This window comes from Fusarium mangiferae (genome assembly GCF_900044065.1).
Source record: "Fusarium mangiferae strain MRC7560 genome assembly, contig: FMAN_scaffold017, whole genome shotgun sequence".
Classification (NCBI taxonomy): domain Eukaryota; kingdom Fungi; phylum Ascomycota; class Sordariomycetes; order Hypocreales; family Nectriaceae; genus Fusarium; species Fusarium mangiferae.
In genome coordinates this window covers 76,668-92,806 of record NW_024573937.1, presented here as the reverse complement: position 1 = coordinate 92,806, position 16,139 = coordinate 76,668, and the positions used below count along the sequence as shown (strand labels likewise).

Below are 16,139 nucleotides of genomic sequence, written 5' to 3'. Positions count from 1 at the left end.
CTATATACCTATGTGCCTCGTCGGTGTTTCGACTGGCGAGATTATAGCTTACAAGCACCTCAAAGGCCGCCATCTCGCATGTATTCTGACCGATTGTTGGTAGGGAGTCCAAAGAGGTGCACCTAGACTTGACCTTCATCCCCACCCACGTCATCATCTAGATCATCAGTGAAGGTGTTTAACAACAGGCCAAAGGCTGCTCACTTCATGATGATCCCGTCGGGTTTTGGTCGGTTGAGAATTTCTTTGCCAAACCAATCTTTGGCTTCTTCTAACACGTCGATATGCTATATCACTCGAGTCAAGTGCGGCTCAGAGTCTCTTTTATACAGTGTCGCCAATGAAGCATAAACTTGTTCAAAAGAACCCCATGGACCATACGAAGTATACCATAAACTCTCCTTTCGGTTCTGGGTCTTGGGGGCATTGGTATGACAGGATGCTTAACAGTATATTAGTGAAACAGAGAGGTAGCAGACTGGGCAGAGATACGGGGGTATCTCGCCAGCCTGACGCATCCCGCTTACACCTTGCATTAGACAGGCGTAATACGTGCAGTTCCCTAAGCAGAAACAATGAGCTGCTTCGCGAGACACACCACATCATCTGATTATCGTTCGGTCCTGTGACACTGAGAGCTCCAGAAAAGAGGCTGGCAGCAATGTTAATCTACCCCCAATTCAAGCGCACACTTGTCTTGTATGCTGGAGCTCCAAAGCCAAACTGCGATCCCCTCCAGCATGCAAAGGAATGTGTCGAGGTTTCCGCATTAAGTTCTCGCCTCGGGCAGCAACATCTTCTTATATAAATGTGGCCATTTTCGATGATATCTGGCCCTCGTTCTCCTCTGCTGTCATCGGAAAGCAAGAGGGAATTGTTGAGTGTATATAATATACTGTGTCGAACAATTTCTAGTACACGTAGAGTAAGTGCGACCTTCATCGGCGGTCTCGTCGATGTCAAGTCTCTGTTCTATCACAAGCGTCCTAAATTAGGATCTTTGATGAATTATATGGTTGTGTGACATCTGTCTTGATTTCTCTCAGGACCCCTGGGATGGGCTTGAGGGCGCATCCCGTCCCCCTTAGTTGCATTCCAAGAACCCCCCATTGTACTGCTTTGGGATTCATTCTGGATACCTTATCGCTGCACTTGTTTCTATCTTCTTTGGATATTGCATATCGCCTAACGACGAAACCTGGCAGCTGTCGTATGTGCTGCATTTCGTCGTTTGCCTCGACCCTGCGGTGCTTGACAATGGAGAAAGCTAGCATATATGAGCTATGTCGACATGCTGGCGGACGCTCAGAGACATTTGCACAAGGTACATAGTCGGAATCTCGACCAAGACGAGCGTCGATGGCTGGCACATTGGTATCTGGTGATAAATTGCGCTTGCATATCGATATTGAGTTAGCCAATACAGCTGGTAGCTTAGATGATGTTTATATATGTCCCAACACCAGTATCGCTGATTGAAGCAAAATACTGGTCCTCAAGATGGTTCGACAGCGACAATGAGAGCCTGTGTATTTCTACCAGCTTCTACCTCGAGGAATCGACAGCCCCCCAGCTCAAGAGGGTGAGCAGTCCACAACCTCAGATGTTGGTCATGGGGATCCTCGGTGAGAGACTCCTGAGTATTCTGAGGAGTTATTCGTTTCAGTGAGTCGACTCCTTCAGATGAAGATTTGCTGGGATCGAGTGCCCGGTATTTCTGCATAGCTCGAACATACGGTAATGCTTCCTCCAAAAGGTTGGTTAAACATATAATCTGGTTAATATTGAGAAGCTTGAGAACACCGACAAGCGTTGATGTCCTCCAGAACAGGCATATGCCCGAAACGATTTGGTTGAAAAGGGGGGGCAGCTGCCAGATGAAGCTGGGCTCGTTATATAAAGGCCGAGCACGTGAGATCCGCGGTAGGTGTACCAAGAGGTTTGTTAAAGGCTTGGGGGATAAGGCTGAGGTTCTGCAACATGGGTAACTTGACATATTAGATCGTTGGAAGCCGAAGACCCCAATCCTGGCGTCCCCCACCAGGAGAATTGTTTACAATTCTCAAACCAGGCGTTTTGAGGCAATGGTTATATGGAATTAGGCGACGAATAGGTAAGGCATCGTCGCTAACGTCGTAGTTGGCCACCTTCATGCACTTAATCCATGGATTGTCTGGGTTTGGCTTAGGAATCACCATCCAGAATACCACTAGGGTATCCTGACTTGGATTCATCGTAAACTTGGTCTGCCAGTACCGGAGATCATAAGAGAAGGTGCATAGGATAGTGTGGCTCCATCTGGAAAGAATATTCTCCTTCTGCGAGGTTTAGGTCGTTGTCCTCCTCGATTCGATCTTGAGCTCATGATCCAGAATGATCCTCTCGTTGACTGGCAGGGATACCAGGGTGAACAAACTTCCCTGAAGAATTTGTTTCGCCGAACTCATTAAGAGAAAGTCTCTCACAAAGTCCCTAGATCATTTTGGCGTCAAGCGCCTGGGCTGTCTTGCCGGCCAAAATGAACAATTGGAAAGAGTTTCGCGCTCCCGGTGAGTACATAAGCTTCCGGTTGGGTATATGACTCTTGTGGGTTGTATAGTTGAGTAAAGTCGAAAAGATTCCTTCTTTTAGAGCTAACATACAACAATTGTCATGAGAATTTGATCTGGGGCAGGAGGAACCGATAAGTCGTGGTTACTCCTGGCTAGGATTAAATTATCATTCTTAGCACTTAGGTATGGAGCTAAGGTGTATCTGCCACGACTAACACCTTTTCTTTTCGGACCTTGATCTTCTTATGCAGTAGCTTAAGTCCTCTTGCAAGCACTGGGGACTCGGCTAACAGCCATTTCAGCATGGGACCACATTCGTTGAGAGGGGTTAGATCCAGATCTTTCTGATACAGGTCCTATATATAGGCTAGGCCACCATCTGCCCGGTTCTCTATTAAGTGGCTAATGTGGTCGACACCAAGTTTACTGAGAGTCGAATGTGATGCTGTGAGTATATATCAAGATTTTATCTTATAGAATGCATTTGCTGGCTGATTGTTTGCGGCTGGAGAAGGTGATCGCGAGCCGAGTGAGCTTGTTGCAACCGGCCGGGAGTTTCACAGCGGGTTGAGGATTGATTTGCTATCGATAATGTATAAACAGCCCGGGATTTTCAGAAGCCATATGTTAAACGGTGAGAGGCTCTTGAAGGCAAGACTCGCGGGATAGATGATAAGGCTATCGGGTGTCCATGGGACGAGAGGCTAACGAACTCACGTCCTGTGCAGCTTTTCTATCTTCGTTGAATGAAGATTCCTAGTTTATGTTTTCTCTTCTGAAGTTTCATGATGATCTTGTGCCTCGAGACCCTGCATGTCTAGGCCAACATTATACTTGTGAAGGTGCTGGGCCAGCTGAAACTCGTCTTTCATTCTCGATTCTCTTTACTTGCTCGGATAGGTGACGTCTGGTGTACCTGACCCATTATTCAAGGAACTTGGCTGTCATCTTCGTTGTCACTGTTATGACCCTTGATCCCAAAGCTGCCAGGCCCGGTGAGTGGAGAGCTCTGTCTCCCATGGCTCATCCTACTCTTCGGGCTCCTTTGTCTCTACCCAGCCGTGGTGAGGCTCATTCTTGAGCTCTACTGCTTCTGGAGAAGTCAGACTCTGGTGTTGAATTGCGGATTTGGTCCGGATGGTCGATGATTCCGTCATGCTCAACATGGGCCCGCAGTCGGGTACCTTTGCGAATGCGGCGTGGTGGGTTACTTGGGTTCTAGCTTGCCTTCTCTGCGGCGCTATCATTCTGCTTCCTCCGTCGGATCAGTGCAGGGGTTGTCCATCTATGTCCGTTTGAACTCTATTCATTGTTGAGCTGATATGTCTCCTTGAGGTCAACGACGACCTCTTTGAACGCGTCCTCCATCGCATCGAGGACGGGGAAAACGCCTGGCTCAGTATCTCCGTCTTTCATTTTCTCCAATATTGTCTGGAATTTCTGCCATGACTAGTATGTTAGTGGCCTTAACCATCAAACACCCATCGGATCTACTTGTGAGTTAACTCTAAGCGCTTAGAGTATCTCACTAGGTAGCTTCACAACTTCGAAGGGATAAGCCGGGATGAGTAGCTTGCCGATATCTTCATCTGTCTTCCCTTTCCAGTTGAACTTCACCCATTTATCATCCTGCTGCTGGAAGCGGAATTTGGGCTGCCTGCCGTAACTGACATCATTGAAGAAATGCCTGTCAGCCTTGTTGAGGATCGCCGTGCGAGGCTGGTCCATCAAGTCGATGAAATTCTTTGAGCTAAGGTGCGTTGACCTTATGTACGAGTTTTGCGGATGATTTCTATATGACGCCGCCTCTCTATATACATAGTATAAAGACAAGCAGACCAGCGCTGTAGGTTCGGTTCAGGATCTACCAAGTCTTACTTTTATGGATTGACCGGGTTACCTGCCTTGTCCCGGTGTACGCAGAGCTCATCGAACTTAGCTAGCGAAAGCTTGGTCTGTCGCATGGCAGGGCTTGAGAGTCGCCTTGGTCTCTTCCTGGTGGCTGTTTTCGTTGAATGATGAGATCTAGTGGACTATATATAATTGTAACGCTGAAGCATCGAAGTGCTGTCGCTTGTAATAGGTTGCGAAATGGTCGGGATGTTTTGACTATAGCTTGTCACGACATCAAGACTCGTTCTTGTGTGTTTGCAGTTGTTATTTGCTGATTTGTCCATCATATAGCATAGATGTATATTCTCGGTGCATCCAAAGGTTGTCCTGGACAACACTTTGGTTAATAGCTGTGATAAAGGCGTCGTCGTTATGAAAGCTACCATGGGCATTAGTACGCGGGGTGCTCGAAGCGGAGCGGATATACTCACCTGTAACAAGGCGCAAAGGGGCCACCTTGACTTCCGTCGACAAGCTCCTTCATCTCCCAAACCGATTTCAATTATCTTTGCGTTGTTTTGAATTCTAGCTGTAGTGATTTTGCTGAGAAACAGCGAGAGGTAGCGTAATATTTATATGATCACGTTAAACTGTCCAAATGCTACCGTTTGTGGTCTCTCTCATGGGGCGATTTCGGTTCTGGAAGATCTGTGTTGTATAGTTTCATTCTATTGGGTCTGTTCCTCGGTCCCTTCCTCGTCATTGAGGAGCTGATAGTTGACGTCGAGGCTATGAAGGAGTTTGTGTCAGGGGTCTCGGGCCCCTCCCTTGCTCCCAGCGTACAAGTCTGTTACGCTTGCTTCTTGGTAGTTTGAGATCTCCTGTCGTACCTAACGTTAGGTTATCAGCTGTCAGCACTGGAGAATCTTTCTTGGTCGAGATATCCATACTTGACTTTTGCTCGCAGCCAGTAAATATGTTACTCTAGTTGGTTTACTCACGCATACAGAACCGGTTGTCACCAATATTCCTTGGTAGTCATGGTACATACTCTTCCAAATCCTTAACATTCTCTTTGCAGTAGCTCCCTTGGGTCATTAAGATGACAAAGGAACCATCTCTGCTAAATGATGAGAGTTAGTTGATTATATTGATCACGTTAACCTTCAGGATGTTGTGTCGTTATTTCTATCACAGCGTGTTTCCGCATTCGAAGGCTTGTTGTGTCCGCAAAGGTTTGCATTTGTTGAAAATTTAAGGTAGTTTATCTACTGTTGCTGGTTGTCCGGGGTCTCTTCGTCTCTTGGGAGCTGGTACGTGACCTCGAGGCTGTGGAGGAGTGTGTCAGGGGTCTTGGGCCCCTCCTCCACAGCCTCGCTCCCAGCATCCAAGCCGGGAACGATCCCAGCTCGGAGCTGGGACAGCTCCAACCTTATCTGACTTGAAAACTAATCGTTAGAATTCCAGTAGATAAAGTCAGCTATCAGGGATGCCTTGCTTGACTAGCGTGGCGAGACCTTGAGTCTGCCGTCTCAGGCCTTGGATCTCAGCATTTTGGTCTTGTAATAGATATAGCATCTAGAAAATTAATCAGCAATGAACTTTTACCAAACTCAATAAATATTTACCATCTGAATAAGGCGAATCAGCATCGCAATATTCATTTGTTCGACTGGTATCGCGTCCATGACGGCGATCCCCTGTACTGCGCGATTTGTGAAGTTGGCGAGTTGGTTGTAAAGGGCAAGCTCATGTTGGAACTCTTTGGATTTATATATTCCGGATCCTTCTCTGTAACTCCACTGGTATGTCAATAGAGCATGTTGAATCATTGTTGTTGAGTCTGCCACTTCTGACAGTCATTAGCACTGTCAGCCTATTCTCGACAAGCACCAACGCTGTGTCCCATATAAGTTTCAACAGTTCTTTTGAACTAACATATAACTCTGTTTTGTCTCCCAGTGTCAATCAATTTAATGTTTATTTTCTGTAATGTGTTTCTGTAATAAATATCTCGAAGACCAAGATGATCCCAGGCAGACGACAAGGCAGATAGGTATTTCGACTGGTAAATTTCGATCAGCCAGGGACATAGACGGCAGAATCTAGTCTCAGTAGTATTTACTGCGCTCTCTAATATTGCAAGTTAGCCAAATTCTGAAGCATTATGTATTCTTTAGAGTCATGTAGTACTGTCGACAGATTCATGTATATAAAAGGGGTTATCTATTTAAGTGCGCTGGGAGGGTTTGTTTCTTACCTTTTAGTGTTAGAAGATCTTACCGGGTTATCTTATGATGCCTTCTAGCTGCTTGTTGCTTCTTGTCAAGCTGTTTCGTCAGCCATGATGTAAAGGCCTTGCCATAAGTACCAATGTTAGTACTTGAAAGACATCAACTTACAAATTCCTCATGTAAGTGTATTGGGCTGAACACTATAGAAGCTGGACTTGACTTGGAAGCCAACTTGGAACAAAAGACAACATACTGGACTGCAGCATGCTCGAATCTGAGCTTTTGTGTTTCCCCTGAGTCAACAATGATCTGGTTGGGAGATACCAGGTCCATATGTGAGTCTAGGTCTCCAAAGGCGTTGCAGAAGCAAATATGACCAGAATGTAAAGATGCAAGTTGGAGTGGTCGATTGAGAAGGGGGAGAACTAGGCTTCTTATACTTGTTCCTGGCTAACATAATAAACTGATGCATGAAAGTGAGAGGTAGCAAAGAAACAGTCATCTGTATTTCAGCAGTTGGATGTGTTTCCTTTCAATTGTTGCCAAACCCACAAGTTATACACTTCTTGCAAATACAGTTGGGCTCGTTCTTGCTAGCAATCAGGCAAAGTCAATTGTGCGCCACGTGCAAGCTGGTTGAGTTTTCACTTGAATTGGTCCAGTCACATATTTAGTAACAAACTATTGCTAGGAAACTCTGCTGATATATCTACAAATACAAAGCAAAACAAGTGGTTTGTCCTTTACATGCTCATTCATGAAGCGGGTCTGTACATGCAAGTAAACACAATGACGTTAGCGGGGTAAAGTACCTCGGCCTCTGACACCAACATCAACATCACGACATTCTTGTCTTGGGCCTTTCAAACCTCGGATCGTTCACTTGTTTTCGCCAAATTTTCGCGTTGCACGGATAGAATCATTGAGCCAAATACAACTGTCTGAAGTGAAACTTACCATGGCCCCATCACTTCTTCTCCTACCGTCTCCTCCCCGCCCTCCCTCCGCATCAACACTCTCAGCTGCCTATCGCTCACCATTAACATCCGTCCTCACCAAACTCAAACAGTCACCAACTCCCCAAACTCTCATAGTTGGCCTCGCACTGCCTCTTCTCAGCGGCTCATCTCCCAACTCAAAGAGGATCGCCTGGACAAATGCCCAGTACCTCCTTGCTGGCCTCTACACTCTTACATCCGTCATCTGCGCCAAGGAGAACATTCCCGTTGACGTCGGTGCTGGAAAGGGGAGTGTAGATGTGCGCATTGTTCTGATCGACCATGAGAAGGGAAGACGCTACGAACCAGATTTTGATGGAGGGTTTGAAGCGAATTGTACAGCTGTGTTGGACTTAGCTACGTTTGCAACAAAGGTTCGACAATGGGAAGCGGTTTACCATCCAAGTTGTGAAGAGGGTTACGAGTTGCTCTCTTCTTTTCTCAAACTTGCAGAGAAGAAGCAAACGTTTACGCAGAGCCAACTCGTGGCTATCGAAGGTGGAATCAGCTTGACGGCGGAATCGAGTTTGTCGCCAAAGGAAGAGCAGAAGGGCTTTAACACGGTTTGTCTAGGCGGCACGTTTGATCATCTTCACCCAGGTCACAAGTTGTTGCTTCACGCAAGTGTGCTTCTTCTCAACATACCGCCAAAAGACTCTGACAAGAAATGCACTCTCGTTGTGGGCATATCGAGCGACGAGCTCCTCGTCAAGAAGAAATACGCTGAAGAGCTTCAATCATGGGATGAGCGCTCTCAGACTGTTCTCTCATTCCTCTCCACGCTTCTCGACTACGACACAACATCTACATCACCACCAATAGAGCGTACAACTGACGAATCAATTGCCACTCTCCGCGACGGAAGAGTCAAGGTGCGATGTATCATACTTCGCGATCCGTTTGGTCCACCAATTCACGAGGAGGATGCCGACGCAATTGTTGTTTCTGCAGAGACTCGCAGTGGAGGCAAAGCAATCAATGATCGTAGGGTTGAGAAAGGATGGAAGCCGCTCGAAGTGTTTGAGATCGATGTTCTAGACGCTGACGAGGTTGGTGATGGTGAAGTGAGTAAGACAAATGATTTTGCGACAAAGATTAGTAGCACTGCGATTCGACAACAGAGGGCTGAAGCAAAGAGACGGTGATATCAGGACAAATCATCAGAGATTAATTATGACAACCCGAAACACCACGTTTTCTTGCATTACGTATCAAATTTGATGCCTTTGGGGATGCCTTTCTTGGTGGTGAATGAATTGGGTGTAAGTGTTTTGCGTCGGAGCCTTCACTGTGACCTGTAGGGCTAGACAATCGCCACAGTGGCATCAGCAAGCAACAACACCGCATGAGTCATATCACTCAAAGCATCAAATAGAAGACAAAGTTGTTGATAGAAACCACAACATGTTTGGTAGATTGTAGTCATCACGAGATATGTCTACCGTGTTCCAGCAGGCACCAGATGCACCGTGCAGACAAACAGTGCTAACAAGCGCAAACACTATGCGCTGATATCATGCTTCGTTTCTTTTTGTGGCTGCCCCTCCATCATCATTGCCCCACGTTCAAGTTTTTGCCCAACTTTACCTTCAACTTCAAACCCATACACAACCACCGAGCAAATCCTGACGAACAAACCCACACTTCACCATGGATCCCCTCGACAACATGGCCGGCGCCCCCGTGCCCAAGAACTTCGACGCCGAGAACGCCCAGAACAACGAAGACGTACGCACCCTACCCCGCGAACGATCTGAAACAACCCTCCATTCAGAAACTAACAACCTTCCCAGATCGAGAAGCAATTCGCCGTCAAGGTCGTCCAGCACATGCAGACCTACTGGTCCATCCTCGAGCGCGTCAAGGGCTCATCCCTCCGCCTGACAAAGATCGACGACGAGATCATGGAGCACCTCAAGACCGACTTCCCCGAGTTCGACCCCGCCGCCAAGGTCGACGAGGACGAGATGAAGAGCAAGGCCGGCAAGGAGCGCTGGCGAAAGTTCATGATGGCGTATGAGAAGAAGGTCGACGATTATAACTTTGGTACCATGGTGCGCGATAGACCCGACGTTGAGTATGAGGAGGATACCACGATTTTCGTGCCTCGTATGCAGTTTTACGCTCTTGAGATTGCACGGTAAGTTTCCAATGTGCTGGGATGATGGAGATTGAAGCTAATAAGAATAGGAACCGTGCTGGTCTGAATGACTGGATCTATGAGCAGGCTCAGGCTCAGAAGAACAAGTCCAAGTAATCAAGGACATGAGAACGAAAATTAAACAACAACAGCTCTTCGAAGTGAGCCATGCGTCCACGGCGTCGGGCTTCGAGCCCACATGAACCCTTGCAGGACAGGGAACAGCCTGAGAGGACTTTCTGGGCGAGGGCGATGCAAGACGCCAATGATCTATGCAAATCATGATGACGAACGTACGATCTGAGAATCGAATCCGATGGTTTTTCGCGTACTGGAATATTCCTTGATACCCTTAGAAATACATGGCATCAAAGTTTGGCTCCATCTTTAATTTTTCCAAGTGCTCACCTTAGGGTAGGCAACTTGGAATTGAAAAGTTGACAGTATACCTGAATGGTCTAGAATATTATTATGAAGTGAATGAAATTTGATGTCTATATTACTCAAGATTTAGCGATAGTGCAAATACATAAGAAAGGAAGGTAGGTTTGTTGGCAAATGCAGAGTATGCATGACTCGATATCTACACAATCCCTGAATGCAACTTACTCTTTTCACACCATTATTCCGCAGTTCAAGAATATTTTAGCCATGTATCAGTGTATTAAAGCCAGAGTTTCTGCCACAAGCATTGAAATTGACTGCAATGAGAATCGTCTCATTTCCATTCTCCGGAGAACATTACACCTTGAGAAATTCATCAATGTCCACCCTCTGAAAGTAGTTTATGTGTCCAAACCCGACCCAGTGCTGCGCAAGCCGATCGTGACTGACGAAGATAAGCTGGCTCTCAATGTACCGGTCTGCTTTCGTCAGTTCAAGTTCACTTCGAGGCCTGAACCAAGTGAGACAAGGGACTCATTTATGAATTCTTACCTGAGGCGAATCCTGTATTTGCAATATGTCCTTTGCTGTGAACAGCTCTCATCCCCTGGAAGCAAGTATCGACCGGGGGACCATCTACGACTCCATCAGGCCCAATGTCATCAGCTACAAATGTGATTTCACCCCGCGGAACGTTGGGATCACCAGTCAACTTAATAGCCTCCAGCCGTCCCTGAAACGTCCGCCCTTCAGTCCGTCTCACTTCCCACGCTTCATCACTCTCGGAATCTCGTCTTACAAGACCGAGTTCTTCATCCGTCGCGCTCGTCTCATCGTCAGGTTGGTGCACAAGCAAGAACTCGCAACCATGGGTACTGTAATCGCCAACCCAAATTCCCCTCCACGGCTTCAACACAGTCGGCGTGTATAACTTCGGATCGAGGGTGGAGTACGTGATGAGCTCCTCGCCGACGTGAACGTTGGGTATTCCGCCGTCGACTGCGGTGCGTGATAATCTTAGCATATTGTATATCCCACCCAAACCAGCTGCCATACCGATTCGGGATAAACCGCCCGCCATTTCCATCCATTGGCGGATACGGAAAAACCGCTCTGATACTTCTTCGCGGCGCTGAGGCCGGGATGATGGTGTTTTCACGAAGATGCCCTCTGGTGTTACTTGCGTGCTGCTACCCGAGACGTGGTGGTCTGAAGGGATATGAGGCGGTGGCCAGATATTGCCGTATGGGAAAGTCGAGTTGAGGCTTTGCTGGGCTTCTTCTTGACCGAGCTCGCATGTTAACATGAAATTGCTAAACAGGGCATCGATTCTGTCATCAAGAGTCACGGGCATCTCATCAGCGAAGCGATTGGCACCAGGTCGACTCAGAAAATCCTCTGGCGCCAGTTCTCCCACGCGAAACTGCAGCACAGGCTTATCAAGATGAAGTTTGACTTTGGGATCAAATTCATTGATCAAAACGTCGCCTTGTCCGAGGAAACTTTGCTGTATTTGCCGGTCTCTGCTCGCGAGCAGTTGATAACCCTCGATGCAACCCCGCCGAGGATCATAGCGAACGATCATGAGTCTTCCGGTGAGATCTCTATCACAGAACCAGATTTTCTGCCTGGGGAGGAACCAAAGACGGTCGTGAGCGACGTAAAGCTCATGATAGCTGTCGCAGGGCCGGGGACTTGTGAGAGTGACGCCTGGGACGTTTTCTTGAACGAGAGGGTACCAGAGGACATCTGAGAGAGCGTGCTTATGCAGATCTCGACATGTAGCGGATATGGCGGAGAGGTCGTAGGGTGAAAGATGAGAAAGAATGTTGTCAATGAGTTCAGGAGGGAGATTTAGAAGAAGAGGAGGACCCGGGTATGGATCTGATGATGGCTCAGACAGTGGCGACTGGGGTTCACTGTAGGACATGTTGTGGCGGCTTCTGAGAAGTCAAGTTAAAGATGGCTGTTCCTATCTCATGAGTTTAATCAGATAAAATGCTGGATATACCTTGTTTTATCAGATCCGGGTCCAAAGCAGGGGTGGCGAGCTGATGAGTCGAGGGTGGATGGTCTAGAGGGTCTGGACTTGCAGCTTCAGCGGTGATGATGATGGGGGAAGTCGAGTTAATGCAGCTAAGCGGAGTTCAGCCGCAGGCGATGCCGACTCTAGAACGGAACAACTCGATTCTGATCAGGTCATGAGAGAGACAAATACGAGTTAACACTTTCGGCCACGAAGGAGTTGGGAGAGTACGTTTTTGTGTAATGGCTTTTGTTGTATCGGGATATTTCGTTGACGACATTGCCCTGCCATAGATAGATTCATACGGGAAGTGGGGAGATGATCAATCACTCGCCGACGTGCGGAGTATTCATTCACCAACTCACACAGCAGCAAGCAAGTCACAATAGAATTTAAGAAAGAATAGTAAATAGAATAAATATTATTCCAATATCTAAGATCAGTCACACTTGTTCAAACCCCCATGCCCATCAACATGCATTATCAATCTCCATCCCCGTTAAGGACTCTTGCGCCACTAGCTCCGGTGGCTGGGCCGCTTGAGGCCTAACGCCTGCACTGTCGCTGTCCTCACTCTCCCCCCAGGTTCGAAACACCAAATCTACCCCCAAATCATCAGGTCACGCGCTTCTCTCTCATCGCTCAATAGTGTATCATTCAAAATCTCATTCATTGGACCTCAGAGTCTCTTGTGTTACTGGCAGACTTGTTCTCTTAGCCAATTATCATTCTAGCGACGTCATCTCCCGCTGGGAATACCTTCGTCTTTCGCCGCCCACGTCACGTCGCTTTGCTCTCCTATACATCTTTATCTCTTTGTGACTTATCATTTGATACTACCGCGTATCTCTTTTTGAATATTGTGTGAACATATCCAAGCTCGCCGATGATGAGCTCGCTATTACCGCTTATCTCGGAAATCCTTCCGATGATAATGCCCGCCTCTGCCAACATCACCCGCGCCAAACAGCTGGAACCAACTCATCCTACTGTCGAGGGCCCTGTTATTGAACGCCCTGCTGTTGTTGGAAAATGCGACAACATGTGCGTAACTGGTAGGTCAATTTGTCTTAGATCTATGTCTCAACCTTATCACTCACACATCAGTTCTCACAACGCGACCTCATTCCAAGTCCACAGTTCGACATAACAGTGAACAAGGTAACCTCCTTTAAATCCATCTACTGTGGATAGACGCTGATGCTGAGTTTCTAGACACCATCATATACGCCGTCTCAGGAAATGGCGTTCTTATCGTGAATGAGGCTGTCAACTCTGAATTGAAACACCATGATCTTGCACCCGGAGACTTTGCCTTTGTCCCCGCCTGGATCGAACATCAGGTCAAGAATGACACAGACCAAGATGTCCAATGGCTCATGATCCAAAGCGGCTCAACTCCCATCCGCGCAGACTTAACAGAATGGGGTGGCGATGTGATCCAGACAAAGAATTGAAGCATATGAGGACGCAGTTTCATCATTCTATCGATCTATTTCACCGGCTATTCCTGAGATACCATCCACTAACTTGCGCATCTCGATCTAACCATCTGAATCACCGACTCTCTACTCACACGGTCGTCAAACACCTGCGCATGGTCCAGTTTCGGAAACATGACTACTTCAACGCCATTGTGCGATTCAGCTACCATGCCATTACGACCGGAACTAAGATCAACGCCCAGATATTCTGCAACTGCTGTAGTGTCGACTATGAGGTCGCGGCCAGACAGTGTAACAGCAACGTGCCTTGCCTGATGACCGTCACTTTGAGTCCCCAAGAGATCTTCTTTCCAAAGGATATTCTCACGCCAAAAGAAATGCCTGCCCAAACAGAGCGCAACTCCTGGGTCGGTACTAGCGAAATACCACAGTTGCCATTCATTTGCCCTCCTAGGCTTTCGTCGAGTAAAGTTGTACGCTACATCAGGAAGATGTAGCATGATGGTCACAGGGTCGATGAGAACAACCGAGGGCACACGATGCTGGAAGCTTGGTTCGTGGAGCATGTGGGTTGTCAGAACGGAGCCGTAGGAGTGTGATACCAGGGCAAATTTGTGCCAGCAGTGGTGTTCCAGGATGGATGTCATATGAGCCAGGAACTCGGCCTTGTCGAGGATAGCTGGGGTGAGGCGGAATGAGATGGGTAATATCTCAAGGGCGATGATACCAACACTTCCGTTTCCGTCACCAGTCTTGTGAAGACCTGCCAGAAAACGAACATATGTCCATAATCCTATTCCGATACCGTGGAAGAAGACGACGGGAAGCTTGTCTTGTGCTGTATGAGGTCGGTGCCAGTAACTCAGTCGCGTGGACGGAGATTTGGGTCCAGGAAACAGCTCTTGGGGCCGTGGGGGAAATACACGAAGTGCAGATGAGCGAGGCCGGCGATGGAAGTCGAATCCGTGCCAGCGAAAGGCAAGGTGTGTAGCCTGGTCAAGGAAGAAGACGATAATATACCAAACAAGACTTCGATACGTTGTCGTGATACCATCAATCGTGAGACGAAGACTCTTGACGTGGCCCCGTCCTTCCTCGAATTTTCGACCGAGTCGTTGTTCAACAAGGCTCAGATAGTGCTCAACTTCCTCCTCGACCGCCTCTTCATCATCCACGAACCCTGAACCATCCCCCCTCTCGAAGAAAGCCCATAATATGAACTCTCTCACATTCTCCCTCCGAATCTCCTTGGGATCCGCATCAAGGAACCACCATCTCAGATAAATCTCCAAAGACGGCACATTTCCGAAACATCGCTCAAAAAGGGCATTTCGGTCTTGGCGCGATAGTGCTGGTGGATGGGCTGCATCCCGTTTGAGCCGCTGGAGGTATGGCCTATATATAAATAGATAGAACACCACTTCCGCCAACAACGCTGCTAGCAGAACACACACAAATGGAAAGACGACAGATACAGGTTGTATGAGAGGGAGGAATAAGATGAGAAAGATGTAAATTAGAGGCGTGTAGCGAAAGAAGGCGATGGATAAACGGATAAAGACCCATTCACCGAATGACGTGCCGATCATGGTGATATGACACTGGCCGGTCCAAACCGGGCGATATGTTTTGAAACAAGAAGTTGGGGGTTCTCATGGGAGTAGATTGGAGTTTGGAAAAGAGTAAAAGATCGGTGACGTGTCTGTTGAACACATTCTTCTGTTGGGGACGATTGTGGGAGGATGAGCATCGGCTGGAGCAGTACAAGGGTCGCAAACACGGAAGGATTGTGGCTTGAACTGTGGCTCGTGTGAGCGTCAATGAACTGAGGACTCACAAGTGGGGCCAGGCCAGTGTCATGCAGCGGTCTACTCCACTGATGGTGGGGCGGATCGTCAGTGGAGGCTTCGGCGGCCCGTACCAAGACTTGACCCCACGATCTACAACAACTTCATATCGACATCAGAACAAAGGGCAATTCGTATACCAAACAGCAAACTCGTTCATCAAGTCAATTCTCCTTTCTAATTATATCCAGGCATTCTATATCAAGGCTGTTCTGTTGTGCACCCTATTAATAATTCCAAATAACGTGAGTATCACTTGTAACGTCGCACATCAACGTCTCAAGATAACAGGCTGGGGACTGTGTTTTTCGGATGTATGCAAGGGCCGTGGATCTTTGTGCTACATGTGCAGCCTATGTGGAGTCTATCGCAGCGATGAGATGGGTGATTACTGGTACCGCCAGGTGCCAGGGAGAGTCGCATACAAGCAGTCGATTTCCTGTCCTAGGAGCACATGTGGTATGACAACACGACACGACACGACACCACAGAGCTTAGCCGCAGAATTCGTATCTACTTCTGTCAAGCTCTCAATGCGGGTATGCTGTGTCCAGATAACAAGTCTCAAGAAGGAAACACAGGCAACATTCCAAATATGCAGGCAGGCAAAAACAAGGGATATTATCCAGTTGTATCCCTTAGAGTTGTCCCCCAACTTTCTGAGCTCGAGTGACTGTTAC

At 47.6% G+C, this 16,139-nt stretch overlaps 7 protein-coding genes across 7 annotated transcripts; 3 read left to right on the top strand and 4 right to left on the bottom strand.

Moving 5' to 3' along the window:
* Positions 1–1,495: 1,495 nt before the first annotated feature.
* Positions 1,496–1,996, bottom strand: FMAN_03975 (uncharacterized protein; the record flags this gene model as incomplete). Its single annotated transcript, XM_041824105.1, has 1 exon — positions 1,496–1,996. The coding sequence occupies one exon, from the start codon at positions 1,994–1,996 to the stop codon at positions 1,496–1,498; it is 501 nt and encodes a 166-aa protein (XP_041689619.1).
* A 1,858-nt stretch (positions 1,997–3,854) lies between these two features.
* Positions 3,855–4,280, bottom strand: FMAN_03976 (uncharacterized protein; the record flags this gene model as incomplete). Its single annotated transcript, XM_041824104.1, has 2 exons — positions 3,855–4,001; positions 4,095–4,280. 2 exons carry the CDS (start codon positions 4,278–4,280, stop codon positions 3,855–3,857), a joined length of 333 nt encoding a protein of 110 aa, XP_041689618.1.
* A 3,297-nt stretch (positions 4,281–7,577) lies between these two features.
* Positions 7,578–8,762, top strand: FMAN_03977 (uncharacterized protein; the record flags this gene model as incomplete). The annotated part of the gene is made up of 1 exon (XM_041824103.1): positions 7,578–8,762. The coding sequence occupies one exon, from the start codon at positions 7,578–7,580 to the stop codon at positions 8,760–8,762; it is 1,185 nt and encodes a 394-aa protein (XP_041689617.1).
* Positions 8,763–9,267: 505 nt separating this feature from the next.
* FMAN_03978 (putative DUF757 domain protein) lies at positions 9,268–9,874 on the top strand (the record flags this gene model as incomplete). Its single annotated transcript, XM_041824102.1, has 3 exons — positions 9,268–9,345; positions 9,411–9,757; positions 9,808–9,874. The coding sequence occupies 3 exons, from the start codon at positions 9,268–9,270 to the stop codon at positions 9,872–9,874; spliced, it is 492 nt and encodes a 163-aa protein (XP_041689616.1).
* Positions 9,875–10,498: 624 nt separating this feature from the next.
* FMAN_03979 (uncharacterized protein) lies at positions 10,499–12,071 on the bottom strand (the record flags this gene model as incomplete). Its single annotated transcript, XM_041824101.1, has 2 exons — positions 10,499–10,620; positions 10,694–12,071. The coding sequence occupies 2 exons, from the start codon at positions 12,069–12,071 to the stop codon at positions 10,499–10,501; spliced, it is 1,500 nt and encodes a 499-aa protein (XP_041689615.1).
* Positions 12,072–13,056: 985 nt separating this feature from the next.
* FMAN_03980 (uncharacterized protein) lies at positions 13,057–13,624 on the top strand (the record flags this gene model as incomplete). Its single annotated transcript, XM_041824099.1, has 3 exons — positions 13,057–13,222; positions 13,275–13,328; positions 13,383–13,624. The coding sequence occupies 3 exons, from the start codon at positions 13,057–13,059 to the stop codon at positions 13,622–13,624; spliced, it is 462 nt and encodes a 153-aa protein (XP_041689614.1).
* A 68-nt stretch (positions 13,625–13,692) lies between these two features.
* FMAN_03981 (uncharacterized protein) lies at positions 13,693–15,201 on the bottom strand (the record flags this gene model as incomplete). The annotated part of the gene is made up of 1 exon (XM_041824098.1): positions 13,693–15,201. The coding sequence occupies one exon, from the start codon at positions 15,199–15,201 to the stop codon at positions 13,693–13,695; it is 1,509 nt and encodes a 502-aa protein (XP_041689613.1).
* Between the last annotated feature and the right edge of the window lie 938 nt (positions 15,202–16,139).